Here is a 16,235-nt window from a genome sequence, read left to right as displayed (position 1 = left end):
AAAAGAGGTACTATAGGTCAAGTGGCATGGTTGTGTGGCTTAATTTGGTAATAATCTTAAACTCCAGAGTTGGAGTGAAGAGAGCACAGTATGAAATTTACCCAGAGATGGAAACTTACAAGGAAGGGTATGAATGAAAGGAAGCCTGGTACAGGACAATGGTGCTGGTTACACAATTACTATACAGCTTTTATAAGGTATGTTTTTTTTCAATTATAAATATCAATTGCTGTATTTTAATATTCTTTACCTTTTTCTCTGCATAGTATATGGGCATATCAGTTTAAGAAGTTTCTGCAGACATTTGGGTTATTAGCGACTTTTTTATTATAAACAATGAGAGATCATCCTTATAGCCACATCCTCACACTCACCCACAACAGACGAGAGGTCCTTCTGGTCTTCTGATTGGAACCTGGCCAGACTTTACTCTGGCTGCTCTCATCCATAGGAGACAAAGCCAGATTCTATGCACCCCTCAACAAGATAGAGACCTTCCTTTCCCTGGACTATCTACCACTACTTCATCCCCAACCTTCTATCCAGCACTCTAAACCCCCTCTTCTCCCAATGAACTCAATCCCACAGAGAACCCCAGGGGTAGGAATACCTCCAGACCCACACCACTCTGAGGGTGGGAGGAGGAAAAGGAGGACACCATTGTAGGATATGCCAGAGAAAGGAATCACTGCATTATGTAGCAATGGATGACGTTTCTTGTCCTTTTCCTCCCTTTTTTTTATGCAAAGGGAGCAAGGACAGGGGAGAAAATGAAACTTTTGTTGCTGCCAAATCATGTACCTATTTGTATAACTTTTTCTTCTTTACAAATAAAAATTTTCTCAAAAAAGGATACGGTAAAGTTAAGAGTAGAAAGAGTAAGAGTAGAAATCTTAATGCACATCTTAAGATTCTTTTCCTATGACATATTCCTAGAAGTGTTAGATCAAGAGATAAGGCATACTTTTAAGGATTCTGATAATGACTAACACACAGTGTTCTTCAGAAAAGTTGTAGCAATTTACAACAATTTCCAATTCCTGGGATAGAATGAAAGTTCTTAGAAAGCAAATGTCATGCCTATTCATTTTTGTATCCTCAGAATCTAACACAATGTTTCTTTTCCAATATACATCACTATTAATAGAATTAATTACATGGTACTGTTTTCTTTTTTAATAAGAAGAGCACCGTATCTAGTAAAGGACTTTGTAATTAAGACCCAATGGCATAATTTATTATTTAAGAATTGCCAGTAACAAACTATTTATTACCAATATGTATCAGATACTATATTTTTGATTATGTTTCACAAATCATTTATCATAAAAATTATGAGATTCCTATTTGAAGAATAAATCCAAGATTTGGTAGCAGAAGGCAAATATTTGCTTTAAATTATAGTTCTATCAAAAGATAAACTGAGTAGATATAAGGAACTGTCAAGCTTTTTAGAACTTCCAGTGGGAGATTGTATATTCTTTTTAGAAGACTGCTTAAAATTAGATTTATAACAGTGAACAGCAAAAGAATATATTTAAGTAGCCACTCAGATATCAATTTTTACTAACCATTATATACAACATAAAGGCACTCTATATTATTAATTGACTCCTTTATAATTTTTAAAATATTAAGCTTCCTTCTAACTCAGTGTTCTACCTTCAATTTCTCAGTTACCACCTAGAGAGAAGTTGGAGCATTTAGGCATGGTTATGCAGCTTAATTCAGCATTAAAGGTTGCATGGAGCCTAGAGCAGAATAAATTAGTCCGTGACCTTTAAAATGTCATTCCTCAGTCTAGAGCCCAGTTTCTTCACTGGCAAATTGAGGGCGATGAACTAGATTGGAGATTTCAAATTATACTCCATGAAATCGTTACAGGAAGGCAGCTCTGGAGTCACCACATAGGATAAGGTGGGGACCAGCCATGTAGGGCAGCTAGAATGGCCCCCCAGCTATGCTTTAACCAAATTAACACTGATAGAGCACTATACTAAGCAGTTTTATACATAGTATCTTATTTAAAACTCATAAAATTTCTATGATGCGGGTACTATCATTACCCTGACTTTACAGATGAGGAAGTGCTCAGTGGCTACACAGGTAGGGAGCAGAGCCAGGCTATTCTAAGTCCAGATAGTCTGACTCCAGCATTTGAGTTCTTAATTACCAGCTCCCATCAAAGCACCATCATTTTTAGCTATTTTATATATAGATCATTCCTGTAAGATTTCATTGGGCAAATATTCTCCTGGTTTAAAAAAAAATAGCACTGATCAAAAAGAAAAGAAAAATAAGTCAAAGGCCTCTTTTCCAGCTCTAAAAGTTCTGTAACTCTAAAATCCTATTTTAAGTAGAAGAGTGGTACCGAATATGACTAGAGAGTCAAAAAGTACATGTCTAATACTGAAAAGGTTTTGTTTTTTTTTTTTTTTTGAGACAGAGTCTCACTTTGTTGTCCAGGCTAGAGTGAGTGCCGTGGCGTCAGCCTAGCTCACAGCAACCTCAAACTCCTGGGCTCAAGCAATCCTTCTGCCTCAGCCTCCCGAGTAGCTGGGACTACAGGCATGCGCCACTATGCCCGGCTAATTTTTTATATATATATATCAGTTGGCCAATTAATTTCTTTCTGTTTATAGTAGAGACGGGGTCTTGCTCTTGCTCAGGCTGGTTTTGAACTCCTGACCTTGAGCAATCCGCCCGCCTCGGCCTCCCAAGAGCTAGGATTACAGGCGTGAGCCACAGCGCCCGGCCTGAAAAGGTTTTAAAGGAAAATATTTTACATTTTATTATCTTATGACCATTGCCTGTCTACACTTTAGGACCCTCTTTTAACAATAGTTATGGGAGGAAAAGGAGCCAAGTTCTTCAACATTTAACATAACTACTGAAATACCTAATAAGGCAATTGCCCAGAAAGGAATCTTCTTCAAACATTGCTACTTAAATAAAAATTAATTAATGCAGGCCAATGCCATCCATAAATTCTTGTTCACCAGCCTTACCTGAACCCTCAAAACTGGCTAGCAATGCTATGGCTTTCTTGTTGGCACTCTCACTCTCCAATACCAACTATTTCAAATATCTTCTCCTGACCTTTTCCAAACTGCCAACACATTCTGCCCCCTCTCAGAAGACAGCCTCACTTCCTACTTCACAACAAAAACTGAAGCCAGCCGGGAGCGGTGGCTCACGCCTGTAATCCTAGCACTCTGGGAGGCCGCCAGCCTGAGCAAGAGCGAGACCCCGTCTCTACTATAAATAGAAAGAAATTAATTGGCCAACTAATACATACAGAAAAAATTAGCCGGGCATGGTGGTGCATGCCTGTAGTCCCAGTTACTTGGGAGGCTGAGGCAGGAGGATCGCTTGAGCCCAGGAGTTTGAGGTTGCTGTGAGCGAGGCTGACGCCACGGCACTCACTCTAGCCTGGGCAACAAAGTGAGACTCTGTCTCAAAAAAAAAAAACTGAAGCCATCAGTGGGGACCTGCTTCCCCTTCCTGACATACAACACAGAAATTCCTGTCTCTGCCCTGGAAGCTGCTGTGGGCTCCTTCCTCCGGGGTCTGCCCTCACCTGGGCTCTAGATTCTACTCTCTAAATCTTCTCATAGACTCTTCCTGTAATCCCCACTCAGTAATGTCACCTGGTTCCTTCTCCTTAATATTTAAACATGTTTGAAGTTCTCCCAATTTTCGACAATCCCCAAATTAAAAGCTACCTCACATTCTACTCAAGTTTCTCTAATTCCTCATCTCCCAGTCATGCTTCAATTACTTGCATCTGGTTTCTGCCCTTACCAAAATTACCAACAGAACTTTTCAGGCTTTACCTTAATGTTCTCTCAGCAATGTTTGAAATTATTGACTATCCCTTCTGACTTCCTGGCTTAATTTACTCCTTATGTAAGTATGATGCACAAATTATATATATACACACACACCTGAAATATATTTTATATGTTATGTATATATGTATTCCAATATATATTTCTTTCTTCTAAGTGCCAGACTTATAATGAGGCTACATCAGCATACCTAAGTGCTTAATTTGCCTATCTCAGCAAACACTTTCCAACTCAGCAAATTCAAACCTTAATCATCTTTCCCCTCTGTTCCTCCAGCCCCTTCCCATACTGCTTCTCCTCTAGACATCTTCAGGGCATGCACCACTCTCTCCAAGCTGCCCAGACCATGATCTGAGAGTCATCTCTGGGTTTTCTCTCAACCCCCAAATCCTCCCAACCACTAAAGTCATAACAATTCTTCCTTCTAAATAGAGCTTCTCCTAAAGCCATTCACTTCTCTCCATCATCAATATCAATATCCCAGTGCAGTCCATTATCCTTCTATATTACTCCAACAGTCTCCCAACCCAACTCGTCTCCAGGGCAGAGACACGTCTCTAAGGAAAGATGGGGAAACCAACTCTTAGACTTTGACACCCTGCTGCCACTTTTCCTATCAAACTTACAGCCATCATTTTTTTTCTCTTCGTCTCCCTTAAAATCAGCAAGCCATTTGGCCTCAGTGCCAGCACCTCCCTTCTCTTGTTTTAGGATGCCACACTGTCTCCCTGCTCTCCCTACCTCCCTTCACTCTCTCACTCTCTCCCCTCTAAGAAGGTAAAATAAATGTTTTTACTTATATAGATAGATCTTAATCTCTTTGTGAGAAATCTTTCTCCAACCTTGCTGTGAGCACCTACTAAACTTTCTACCCTAACACCCAACCCAACTTGTCTCTACCTACAGTTTTGCTTACCTCCAATTCATTTCTCTTAGTGATCTTTCCATGACACAAATCTAACATGTTATTCCCCTGCTTAAAACATTTCAATTGCTTCTTGCACCCTTTGGATATGGTAAACTAGATTCTTTACATCAGTTTACCAGGCATTTATTTTATGGCCTGATTTACCTCCCTAACCATATATCCCCCACTCGATTTATACCTTATTTTCAGATACTTGAACTTGCCCCACTCTCTCAGACTCCCAGCCTTCCCATATAATGTTCCCTCTCCCTAGAGGATCTCTTCCCGTTACCCAGTTAACTTCCAATTAATCATCCTTAGGCTTTCTGCTTAAAGGTCAATTCCTCCAAAAAGCTTCAATATAGTTGCAGTGGTAAAGAGTACAAGCTCTGGAACCACCATGCCTGGGTTTGAATCCCACCTTCAACATAACTTCTCTGTACCTCAGCTCTCTGATCATAAAGTGGGGATGACAATAATAATCTCATAGAGTCATTGTGAGGATTAAATTAGTAAATGGAACTTTACTAATGGATCCTTTTTTGGATCTCCTCAGACTAATTAGCTTTGCTAGCATCTTTATGGTACCTTGTAATCACCTTCATTATAGCACTAGATTGTCTTGTCTTCCCCACTAGATATTGAGTACAGAGGCTACTTTTTTTTTTTACCATTAGAACCCCAGCCTCTATTTTGTAATTAGCACAGAGCAAATGCTCAATAAATGAACTGAACATTCTTAAAAAAAAAACAACAACAAAAAAAACCTATTCATCAAAAGAATAAGTCAAGCCAAAACTGAGAAAAAATATTTGCAAAATACATATCTGATAAAAGACTGTTATCTAAAACCAGCCTGAGGAAGACCCTGTCTCTACTAAAAATAGAAAGAAATTAATTGACCAACTAAAATATATATATATATATATATATATATATATATATACACAAAAAATTAGTTGGGCATGGTGGCACATGCCTATAGTCCCATCTGCTTGGGAGGCTGAGACAGGAGGATTGCTTGAGCCCAGGAGTTTGAGGTTGCTATATGAGCTAGGCTGATGCGACGGCATTCATATCGCCTGGGCAACAAAGTGAGACTCTGTATAAAATAAAAAATAGGCCGGGTGCTGTGGCTCACGCCTGTAATCCTAGCTCTTGGGAGGCCGAGGCGGGCGGATTGCTCAAGGTCAGGAGTTCAAAACCAGCCTGAGCAAGAGCGAGACCCCGTCTCTACTATAAATAGAAAGAAATTAATTGGCCAACTTATATATATATAAAAAATTAGCTGGGCATGGTGGCGCATGCCTGTAGTCCCAGCTACTCGGGAGGCTGAGGCAGAAGGATTGCTTGAGCCCAGGAGTTTGAGGTTGCTGTGAGCTAGGCTGACGCCACGGCACTCACTCTAGCCTGGACAACAAAGTGAGACTCTGTCTCAAAAAAAATAAAATAAAATAAAATAAAATTAAAATAAAATAAAAACTCTTAAAACTCAACAGTAAGAAATGAACAACCTGATCAAAAAATGGAGAGGCGCTGAACTGACTCCTCACCAAGGAAACTATTGGATGGCCTATAAGCATATGAAAGGTGTTCAACATAGTATGCAGGGAACTACAAAGTAAAACAATGGCTACACACCTGTTAAAATGGCCAAAACACAAAATATAATACCAAATGCTAGTAAGGATGTAGAACAACATTCACTGTTGGTAAGAATGCAAAATGGTATAGTCACGTGGAAGACAGTTTGGCAGTTTCTTACAAAACTAAACATACTCTTACCAGGCAATACAGCAATTACACTCCTTTGTATGTACCCAAATGAGTTGAAAACTTATGTCCACGTGAAAACCTGTCTATGGCAGCTTAATTCATAATTGCCAAAACCTGGAAGCAACCAAAATGTCCTTCAGTGTGTAAATAGATAAATAAATATCCATACAAAGAAGTATTTTTCAGCAGTAAAAAGAAATGAGCTATCAAGCCATGAAAAAAGATGGAAGAATCTTAAATGTATATTACTTAGCGAAAGAAACCAGTCTGAAAAGGCTACATGCTGTGTGATTCCAACTATATGACATTCTAGAAAAGGCAAAGCTATGGAAACAGTGAAAAGATCAAGGAGTAGGATTGGGCAATGAGAGAAGTTGAACTGTAATACAGCCACAACAAAGATCTCACCTGATCCCAACGGAGCCCTGCAGCTGACCCTTAAGAATTGTCAAGAATTAAAACAAGGAGGCTGTGGATCTTCCTTTACCCATTGTGCCCAGTTACTCCAGAATTAGTTTTTCTTAATTTCCAGGGCCCCCTTCAGCATGTTTCACCTTACTTTAGGCAGAATCCACATGAACTCTTAACTTTTCTTTTTAATTTTCAATAATCAAACTAATGTGACTTATGCTTTCATTTCTGTTTCTAGTTTAACCCTGAAAATGCCATATTAAAAACCAAAATACAGAGCTAATAAGAAAGCATATGATATGAACAGAATTAAAATAAGTGATTTAAAATAGACAAAACTAAAAAATGAAGTGACATTTTTACCTAAAGAAAATTCTTCACCTTTATGTATTACTTTATCACACAATAACAATAGTTCAAAGCACCTCCATTTACAAAATAATTTCACAGATAACCTTTCAGTATTTTCCAGCCTCCTAACTAGACTGAACTTCATTATACTCTTCCAAACACCCTCTACCCATTCTTTCTGTAACACTGATCACACTTAAAATATGTTCATTGCCTCTCTTCCTTAGTCCATCTGCACAAGGGCAGGGACTAGGTCTGAATTGTTCCCCACTGTGAACTCAGTACCTATGTCTGTGCCTGGTACCTAGCTGGCACTCAATGAATATTTAGTGACTAAGTGAAAAAGTTTCCCTAAATAATAAAATCTAAAAAGCAACTATCTCTATGTCATTGATAACTTAATCACCTTAGCACGTATAGGGTACCTGAACAGTATATAAACTTGTTAAATCACAAAAACAGATACCCCATCATGCTTTTAAAGAACTTATCTGGACTACTGTTTAGATTTGGTTCCAAAAAGTAAAATACGACAAGTTTTTTCTGATACTAGGCACACACTCACATAAAGTTGACTTTGTGAGATATTATTAATAGTAGTATACTTCTTGTATACTTGTGGGCAGGGTTTAAAGAGGTTATAATCCTCTTTTTGCACCCTTTCAGAGCCAAACTTCTTAAAAATAAAGTCCACAGACACCAACTTTACTGCCTTACCTCCTTTTTTCTCTTTTATTCACACCAAACTGGGCTTTCACTTCCACAACACTGAAACTAGTCTCTTCAAAGTTATGAACAACTTTAGCTAAGTCCAAGGAACACATTCTGATCCTTCTCTTAATCAACCTCAACAGTTTTGGTTCTTTGGTCTGGTTTGTTTGTTTGTTTGTTTGTTTTGAGACAGTCTCGCTTTGTTGCCCAGGCTAGAGTGAATGTCGTGGCTTCAGCCTAGCTCACAGCAACCTCAAACTCCTGGGCTTAAGCAATCCTTCTCTGCCTCAGCCTACCGAGTAGCTGGGACTACAGGCATGCGCCACCATGCCCGGCTGATTTTTTCTATATATATTAATTGGCCAATTAATTTCTTTCTATTTATAGTAGAGACAGGGTCTTGCTCTTGCTCAGGCTGGTTTGAACTCCTGACCTCGAGCAATCCACCTGCTTTGGCCCCCAGATGTGCTAGGATTACAGGCGGGAGCCACCGTGCCGGCCTGGTTTTGTTTTTTGAGACAGGGTCTCATTATGTTGCCCAGGCTGGCCCCAAACTCCTGACTGAGTTCAAGCAACCCTCCTGCCTCATTCTCCAGGGTCTTACCACTGCATACCATCACACCTTGCTTCAACCTCAATAGTTTTTGACATTGCTTTTGCTTTTCAGAATTCCTGCTGTGACTTTAACTGTATGTTCACACAGTAAACTACCACAGACACTAGAAAAAGAAAAAAAGCTGGAATCTAATTCCCTACTTCCTTTACCCTTACAAATCCACTCATAACCTAAAGTATTACAGTAAGAATATTTTAACCTACACCCTCACCCCAACCCTCTTTGGAAACTAAGTTTTTTTATTTGCACAAATTTATGGGGTACATGTGCAATTTGGTCACATGCATAGACAGTATTGTGGTCAAGTCAGGGCTTTTAGAGTATCCACCATCCAATTAATATACATTGTAGCCATTAACTCATTTCTTATCATCCATCCCCCTTTCCACTCTCTCATCCTTCCAAGTCTCCATTTTCTATCATTCCACTCTCTATATCCATGTGTACACATTTTTAAAGCAACCAAGAACATGAGATATTTGACTTTCTGTGCCTGGCTTGTCTCACTTAAATAAACCTCTTTTTACTTTTAACTTGGGGGGAAAAAGGCAGGAATGAGCTATAAAATCTTTCCAAGTCCTACTCAAAAGGATAAATAATATATAAAGTCACCTATCCCTATTTAACATACATTTTGTAATAATAAAATGTATATTACATTTCTATACTTAAACTTTAACCTCATTAATAATAAAATGCAGCAGTTTTTAATCATGACTAGGAATCTCATATGACACTGATTATAATATTAAAAACAGTTAATTTACTTCACTTTAAAAACAGACACGACTCTTAGTAGACACACTGGCAGGCAGCAAAATTTTACTGAATTCACCTTATGAAATAAATTTTCTTTTAGAACCACACCAAAGTTGGCTCTCTTTTTTCTGTCAAAAGAAATTAAAATTTGCATGCAAATCTGAAAAATGCCATATTCCTTCATACCAGTTTCATAGCTTCTGAATACTGATTCTTTCTGGTCTAGCAATAAACAAACTAACAATAGCACTCAAACGACCTTGAAAGTGTTGCTTCACTCTCCACATAAAATATTTTTTGGCATCTTCTTATTAGTCAACAAATTTCAAAAGCAAATTAATAAAATAATAGCAATAATTCAAATTAATATCCCTGCAAGAATGTCAACTAATTGCAAATGCCTATTTACTTCTTAATGTGTTCTCTAGCTTTTTATTGTACATGTAAAAACTACCTTTGTTAACAGATGACTTTGAGAACATCCCTCCTACAAACATGAAGGACTTCGCTCAACAGCACAAAATAGTCAAAACTGAAAATGGAACTTAGATAACAGAAGTCACTAAACTAACATTCTAACAGTTTAAGATAATCTTGTTCTTTTTTAAAGAATTGTGGCAGAAAACACATAAAATTTACCATCTTAACCATTTTTAAGTGTACAGTTTAGTAGTGCTAACTAGACTCACACTGTTGTATTGACAGTTTTAAGTAATCTTTTAAATACCATTTTTAACTTTATTTTTAAAAACATGTTTTTTGGGAAGTGTATCTTCTTCCTAAATGTATTCATGGTTAGCTACAGAACAAATTTTTTTAAATTTCAAGAGTAGGGATTTGAGATTAGCTATTTTGACTTTATGACATCATAAATACATGTAAACAGGAGCCAGATTGAATGGGCTCTCACATTACAAATATGAGACAACTTCAGCATAAAAATAAATAAAAGTTAGTAACAGATTATAACCTACTAAATAAGGATCCATGAATCCATAAATACTTAAATAAGCAAGAAGGGAATGTTCTTTCTTACAGAAGAATGCTAACTAATAAATGTAGAAGGTATGATAGAATTAGAAAATCACCATTGTGCATCAAAGTAATTACTTTTCAGGTAAGAATCATCAACAGATACTAAGACTAGTGGGTAAAAGTCTCTTGAGAAACAGAATTACATAATCTCAACATATCTTCCCCAAAATTGAAAATTACAAAGGGAGGAGTAGTAAGTTGACAGCACCTGGCAAATAACATTTTAGCCAAGTAACTAAAAGTTAACATCACCAATAATGGGCTAAACCAACATTATGTGCCTCCTAATATGATACACTGAGAGCACAGTATCACTTTTACCATATTCCTGCTAAGAATACATGACCTCTAATCATGAGGAAACACCAGACGAACCTAAATTGGGTGACAGTCAACAAAATAGGAGGCCTATACGCCTCAAAATTTTCAATGTCATCAAAGCTAAAGAAAGACCGAGGAACCTTCCTAACAAAGACTAAAGAAACATGAAAACTCCTCATAAGGCATCTGGAGTATCTCAGAATAAGAGAAATTGCTATAAACAATAGTAATGAGACAGCAAAATTTGAATGTCTGCAGATTAGAAAATAGCATTGTATCACTGTTAAACTTCCTGAGTTTGCCAAGTATAGTATGGTTAGAAAAGTGAACCTCCTTGTTCTTTTAAAATATGCACTGAATTATTTAGGAGTAAAGAGCATGTATGCAATTTACTTTCAAATGGTTCAGAAAGACAGCAATATGTATATATGCATAGAGATAAAACAAATGAATCAAACTGTTAATAGGTGGTGAAATTTAGGGAAGGGTTTTGAGAATTCTTTGTACTATTCTTGCAACTTTTCTGTACATTTGAAATTATTTCAAAATTTAAAAAGTTAAATATGTGCACATGTATCTATGTGTGTCCATCTTAGAAGTGTTCCCACTATTTCTCTTATGCATGAAATTCAAATCCCTCAAATGTTCTTAAAGACTTTAAAGCAGCTACTCTATTTCAAATTTTAAAAATAAGGCAAGGTCAAAGTCCTTCGAAACCACAATGAAGATTTGAAAATACTGTCTATGCATATTGGCCAATTGGGCGGATAATAATTACTTAAACTAATCATTTCATTTCTTCTGTTAGCTTTACAAAATTACTGAGTCCTAAATTCCTCACTAGCACAATTATCATTTCAGTTATGCCACATTCATAACCTGTCCATAACACTATCTTCCAGCTGCTACAAAAACAAGGATTCTTCTGCAAGTCTGGCTCTGATTCCTTGAATTTTCCCAAATTCATGATTTTAACTTGTTTATTCCTAGATCCTCTAAGAAGAAGAAAAAAAGCTCCCCTTAGAGAAAGACAGAACACTGACCTGAAAGATGTGGGTTTTAACTTTTTAGAGGAAGAGGGTCTCAGGACTTTTTATGGAACAAGGAACAATCATTAACAACAACAAAAAAAGATGTCTATAGACATCAAGAACGAACGTCAGCTGTATCTCAGGAAGAGAAGTCTCAGTTGTGGATGGGAAAACAGATATGTACACACACAATTGTAAAGGTACAAAACACCAGGAAAGTCGCTGGCCCAAGTTTAGCAATCTTGTTTCTCACAATAGGAAAAATGTAGTTTGTCACTATTGAAACATCAAAAACGTACCCCTGTCAACAGTTCTCTGGGTATTTAATTTAACCTACAATCTGCTGGTTTAAAGCAGGTCAGCCTGCATCATAAAAAGATGTCTGCCTTTCAAAACTGCCTAAAGCCGTCAAGTTGGATCACTGGCTTTACACATAAACTCAGTACTGCCCCAAAAGACAGAAAGCAGAGCGCATTTCCATAAGCACACCGCCCTCCTGCCACCCAACCCCGGCCCTTGACAGTGAGTAGGTCCGAGCAGCCACGAGGTGCCCAGTGAAAATGTTTAATTCTTCCAAAAATGGCTTCTAGGAGGAATCCCGGCCTTGAACTCTCCCCAAGGAGGCGTCCCCGCGGCGACATTTCGCTCGCGCGGGAGCGAGTGTGGGGCACCTGGAGAACCGAAGGCGCCGAGAGCCAACTCGGAACGGTGGGCAGTGGCTGGGGAGCCGGCGGGCGCGGAGGAGGGGCAGCAGAGGCGCACGTTCATTCTCCCCGGCGCCTTTACCCTGACCTCTCACTTCTGCCCCAGCTAGCAGCCCGGAAGGCGTCAAGGGCAGGCCCCAGAACTTCGGCCCGAGCCCCAGGCCGGATGGGCCTGCGCGTGCGAGGGCTAGTCGGGTGTGCGGGAGCCGGTGACTTTCGCCGTGACCCTCGCAGGGCGGCAGGTTGAGGCTGGGCTGCCACTGGGCTCTTCCCGTCCGGACTCACCGCCCGCCGGAGCTGCCCCGGAGCCGCCGCTCGGAACATGGCCTGGGTTTCCGCTGCACCCGATCTCGCAGCAGCAGACAGCCGAACGGGGCAGCACGGCCTCCGCCAGTCACCCCGACGCTCGCGAGACGCGCGGACGAGAACAGACGCCCCAGGCCCGGGAGCAAGCCGCGGTCCCCGCCCGCCCATTGGGCGGTCGCACAGCCAATGGGGACGGCGGGAAGTCAGGGGCGGGCCGAGGGAGTGGGGCAAAGGTGAGGCGGTTCCCGGCGGCCCGGCTGCCAGTCTGCGCAGCCGCAGGGCAGAGCCGGGCCGGCTCGCGGGTGGCGGAGCTCGGGCGGGCTCCCAGAGGCAGCGCGGTCGGAGCGACCTGCCACCTTGGCTTCCCGGCCTCCGCACGAAGCCTCCCTCTCACTCCGTTCATTCTTTGGCCTGCTCATTTCTTCCCGGGATCAGCGCTACGCTTGTAATGGCTTAACACGCTGGCAGGTGACGGGATGTAATGGAAACAAGATGCCCTGCCCTTGGGAAACCCACGAGCCTCTGCAGGAAGCGAACGAACAAATGCCGCATTACTGCTGGGGGAGGGGTTCGCTTCAATTGGTGACAGTTGAGCTGGAGTCTGACAGGAACAGGCACTAACAGGGAGGGAAAGTGACGGTAAGACCCAAGAGAGGCAGCGTCTGCGCGCTGCCTGCGGAAGGAGACGGAACAACTGGGGATAGGCGGGCCCGCCCCGACGTCTCCCCCCACTCTGCCTAACCGGGCAGTCCCACCCACGCCTTGGCTTCACTGCGGTGGCTCCCAAGTCTCTGCTGACCTTTGAACCACGTGTCCACCGGCTGCTGGGCGTCTCCTCAGAATGTCTCTGAGCGCCTCAAACCCGCTCGTCCTCAGCTGACCAGGCGTTCTCCTCCAGACCTAATTCTCCTGTGCTCCTTTTTCAGGGAGCGCCTTCCGCCTCCACCCAGCTGCTCAGGCCAGAAACCTGGGAGTCATACCTGACTCTTTCTCCCCTATTCCCTATCCTGTCACTCACTATGACCTAGCAGTTCCACATCCGAAACAGCCCCCAAATCAATCCATCCACGGCTGTCTTCTACCCGGCTCTGCGTTGGGGTTGCTGCAGTCCTCTTTACTGTTCTCCTAGCCTCCAGTCTTCACTTCCAATCCATTCTCCCCGCAAAAGAAGAGCTTTTTCCAAAGAGCAAACTAGTGACGTCATGACCTATTTAATACATCTTTAAGGCTCTCCATTGTTTTTAGGATAAAATCCAAACCTTTAACACGAATTCTCAGCCCTGTACAAGGCTGTGATCCTGTCCCCTTCTTTCCCTCCAGGGACCATACAGAACTTCCTTAGTTTCCTCCAATGCCCTGCTCCCTCTACATCCTTGCTCTCTCTCTCCTCTCTCCCCTTTACTCCTACAACTGGTTAATACTTACTCATTCTTGAAATTTCAGCTTGGATTTCCCTCCTCACACCATCTCCAAATTGGATACCTTCTCCCGGTGCTTCTGTTTCCCGCTGTGCTTCCCTTATTGTAGCAATTGTCACATGGGTTATAATGACCTGGTCACTTGTCTGTCTGACTATGATCTGTAAGGGCAGAGAATATGTCCTACTTTTTAAATTTCGTGTCCACAACACATAGCACAGTTCTGGCTCATAGTAGGCATCCAATCCAATTTGTTGGATGAATCAACAAATTAATAAATGACTTGCCAAAGAGTCTGGGCTTTATCATAAAAGTTTTAAGCAGGGGAGTGATATGTTCAGAAATGGTCTCAATTCCCAATTCAGCAACAGTGTACCTTTCCAGCCTTATCTAGTCTACCAGCAGGTCAGATTGACTCAAACTTCAAAAGATTCTGGAATCCAACAATTCCCACTAATACCCCTTTATTCCTCCACCACTACCACCTTCACTCAGGCCCCTATCATCTCTTGTTGGAATCATTGCAAAGCTTTCTATAGTGTTTCTGTTTCTACTTATGCTTCCAGAAGTCTTTTCTCCAGACAGCAGACTAATTGTGACCTCTGCTCAAAGCCCTACAATGGCTCCCTCTCCTACCACTGTCCCCCTCTCTCACTGTGCCCCAGACACATGGGCCTTCTCGCTGCTCTTTGAACACACCACGCCTGCTCCTTTTCAGGGCTCTGTGCTCTGGTTGTCCCCTCTGCCTGAAGTGCTCTTCCCTCCTTACCTGCACAGGCCAGTTCCTCACTTCATTCAGGCCTCTGCTCAAAAACTGCATTTTACAAAAGGACAAGCTTGGTCTCCCGACATAAAATAGCAACCCACTATACCCCACACCCCTGGCCTCCTCATCTTCTTGTTTGATTTTTGTTCTTGGCATTTATCAGCACCTAACAGGATACACATGTTTCTTCCTTTGTTTGTTACTGATCTCCCTGCACTGGAATGTAAGTTCCCTGGAGCAAGAATTTTGAACCAACAAGCACTGCAAGGGCCCCCTGCTCATCTCTTGTTCTTACTTCTGTCTGAAATTCCCTTCCCCACTAGACAGACCTCTAGTCCACCTTTTTTTTTTCCTCTTTTTGAGACAGGGTCTCACTCTGTTGCCTGGACTAGAGTGCAGTGGCATCCTCACAGCTCACTACAACCTCAAACTCCTGGGCTGAAGCCATCCTCCTGCCTCAGCCTCCTGAGTAGCTGGGACTACAGGAGTGTGCCATTATGCTTGGCTAATTTTTTGATTTTTATAGAGATGGAGTCTCACTCTTGCTCAGGCTGGTCTTGAACTCCTGGCCTCAATCGATCCTCCTGCTTTGGCCTCCCAAAGTGCTAGGATTGCAGGTGGGAACCACCACACCTGGCCCCTCATCATCCACTCTAAATTCCCGTCCCCCTCAGCTAGTATCTCCACTGGTCTCCATGGCTTACCCTGTGCCTTGTACACCAAAGATCTGAGCCCTTGCCTGAGCACCAAGCCCTTCTCACGCCAGGGCTGCTGCACTTGCTTGTTTATTGTCACAAGTGGGCAAGGGAGTACTGAGCAGCAGCCGAGTGAATGACTCTGGGCCAAGATGATGACTCCTCTTCCTGCCTTCTGGTCCTTGCATTTGAGGGGCCCAAAGTGCCCAGGTGGCGGCTATCCATTATAGCTCAGTGGGACTCTTGCTGTGGCCTCTGATGGAAGACTCCCCCTTTGGGGACAAAGACCTCTAACCCTACAGAGGCTAGAGTCACAGCTCCACATAAATGTCTTTGATTCAAGATATATGAACCCCATCCTCATAAAGTCCTGCCTCCACGCTGGTGCTCCCAGTGGCCCTTTAGTAGGCCAACAGCCCTGGGATGACACAGTCTGTGACTTGCTTAGGGAATCTTGTGATCACAAACTCACTTCTGTATCTCCTTTGCAGTGAATTGGGTTCCTGGACTGATGCGATGTTACAGGAGATACTGTGGTAGTGAATCAGGTACTTGGTAAATCCTCAGATAGCAGTGC

The 16,235-nt window shown here is 41.7% G+C and overlaps 1 protein-coding gene across 2 annotated transcripts in view; it reads right to left on the bottom strand.

The window, feature by feature from the left end:
• The window catches only part of ETFA (electron transfer flavoprotein subunit alpha), a 75,656-nt gene extending 62,742 nt beyond the window's left edge, over positions 1-12,914 (bottom strand). For both annotated transcript variants that reach the window (XM_012739369.3, XM_076004583.1), the window contains exon 1: positions 12,759-12,914. In XM_012739369.3, the coding sequence (XP_012594823.1) occupies positions 12,759-12,797 (39 nt within the window). In that variant the 5' untranslated portion in view covers positions 12,798-12,914. The remainder of the gene's footprint in view (positions 1-12,758) is intronic.
• Between the last annotated feature and the right edge of the window lie 3,321 nt (positions 12,915-16,235).

Source organism: Microcebus murinus, chromosome 6 (genome assembly GCF_040939455.1).
Source record: "Microcebus murinus isolate Inina chromosome 6, M.murinus_Inina_mat1.0, whole genome shotgun sequence".
Taxonomy (NCBI): Eukaryota; Metazoa; Chordata; class Mammalia; order Primates; family Cheirogaleidae; genus Microcebus; species Microcebus murinus.
Note: the sequence above shows the minus strand (reverse complement) of the source record. Positions and strands in the feature narration are given on the sequence as shown.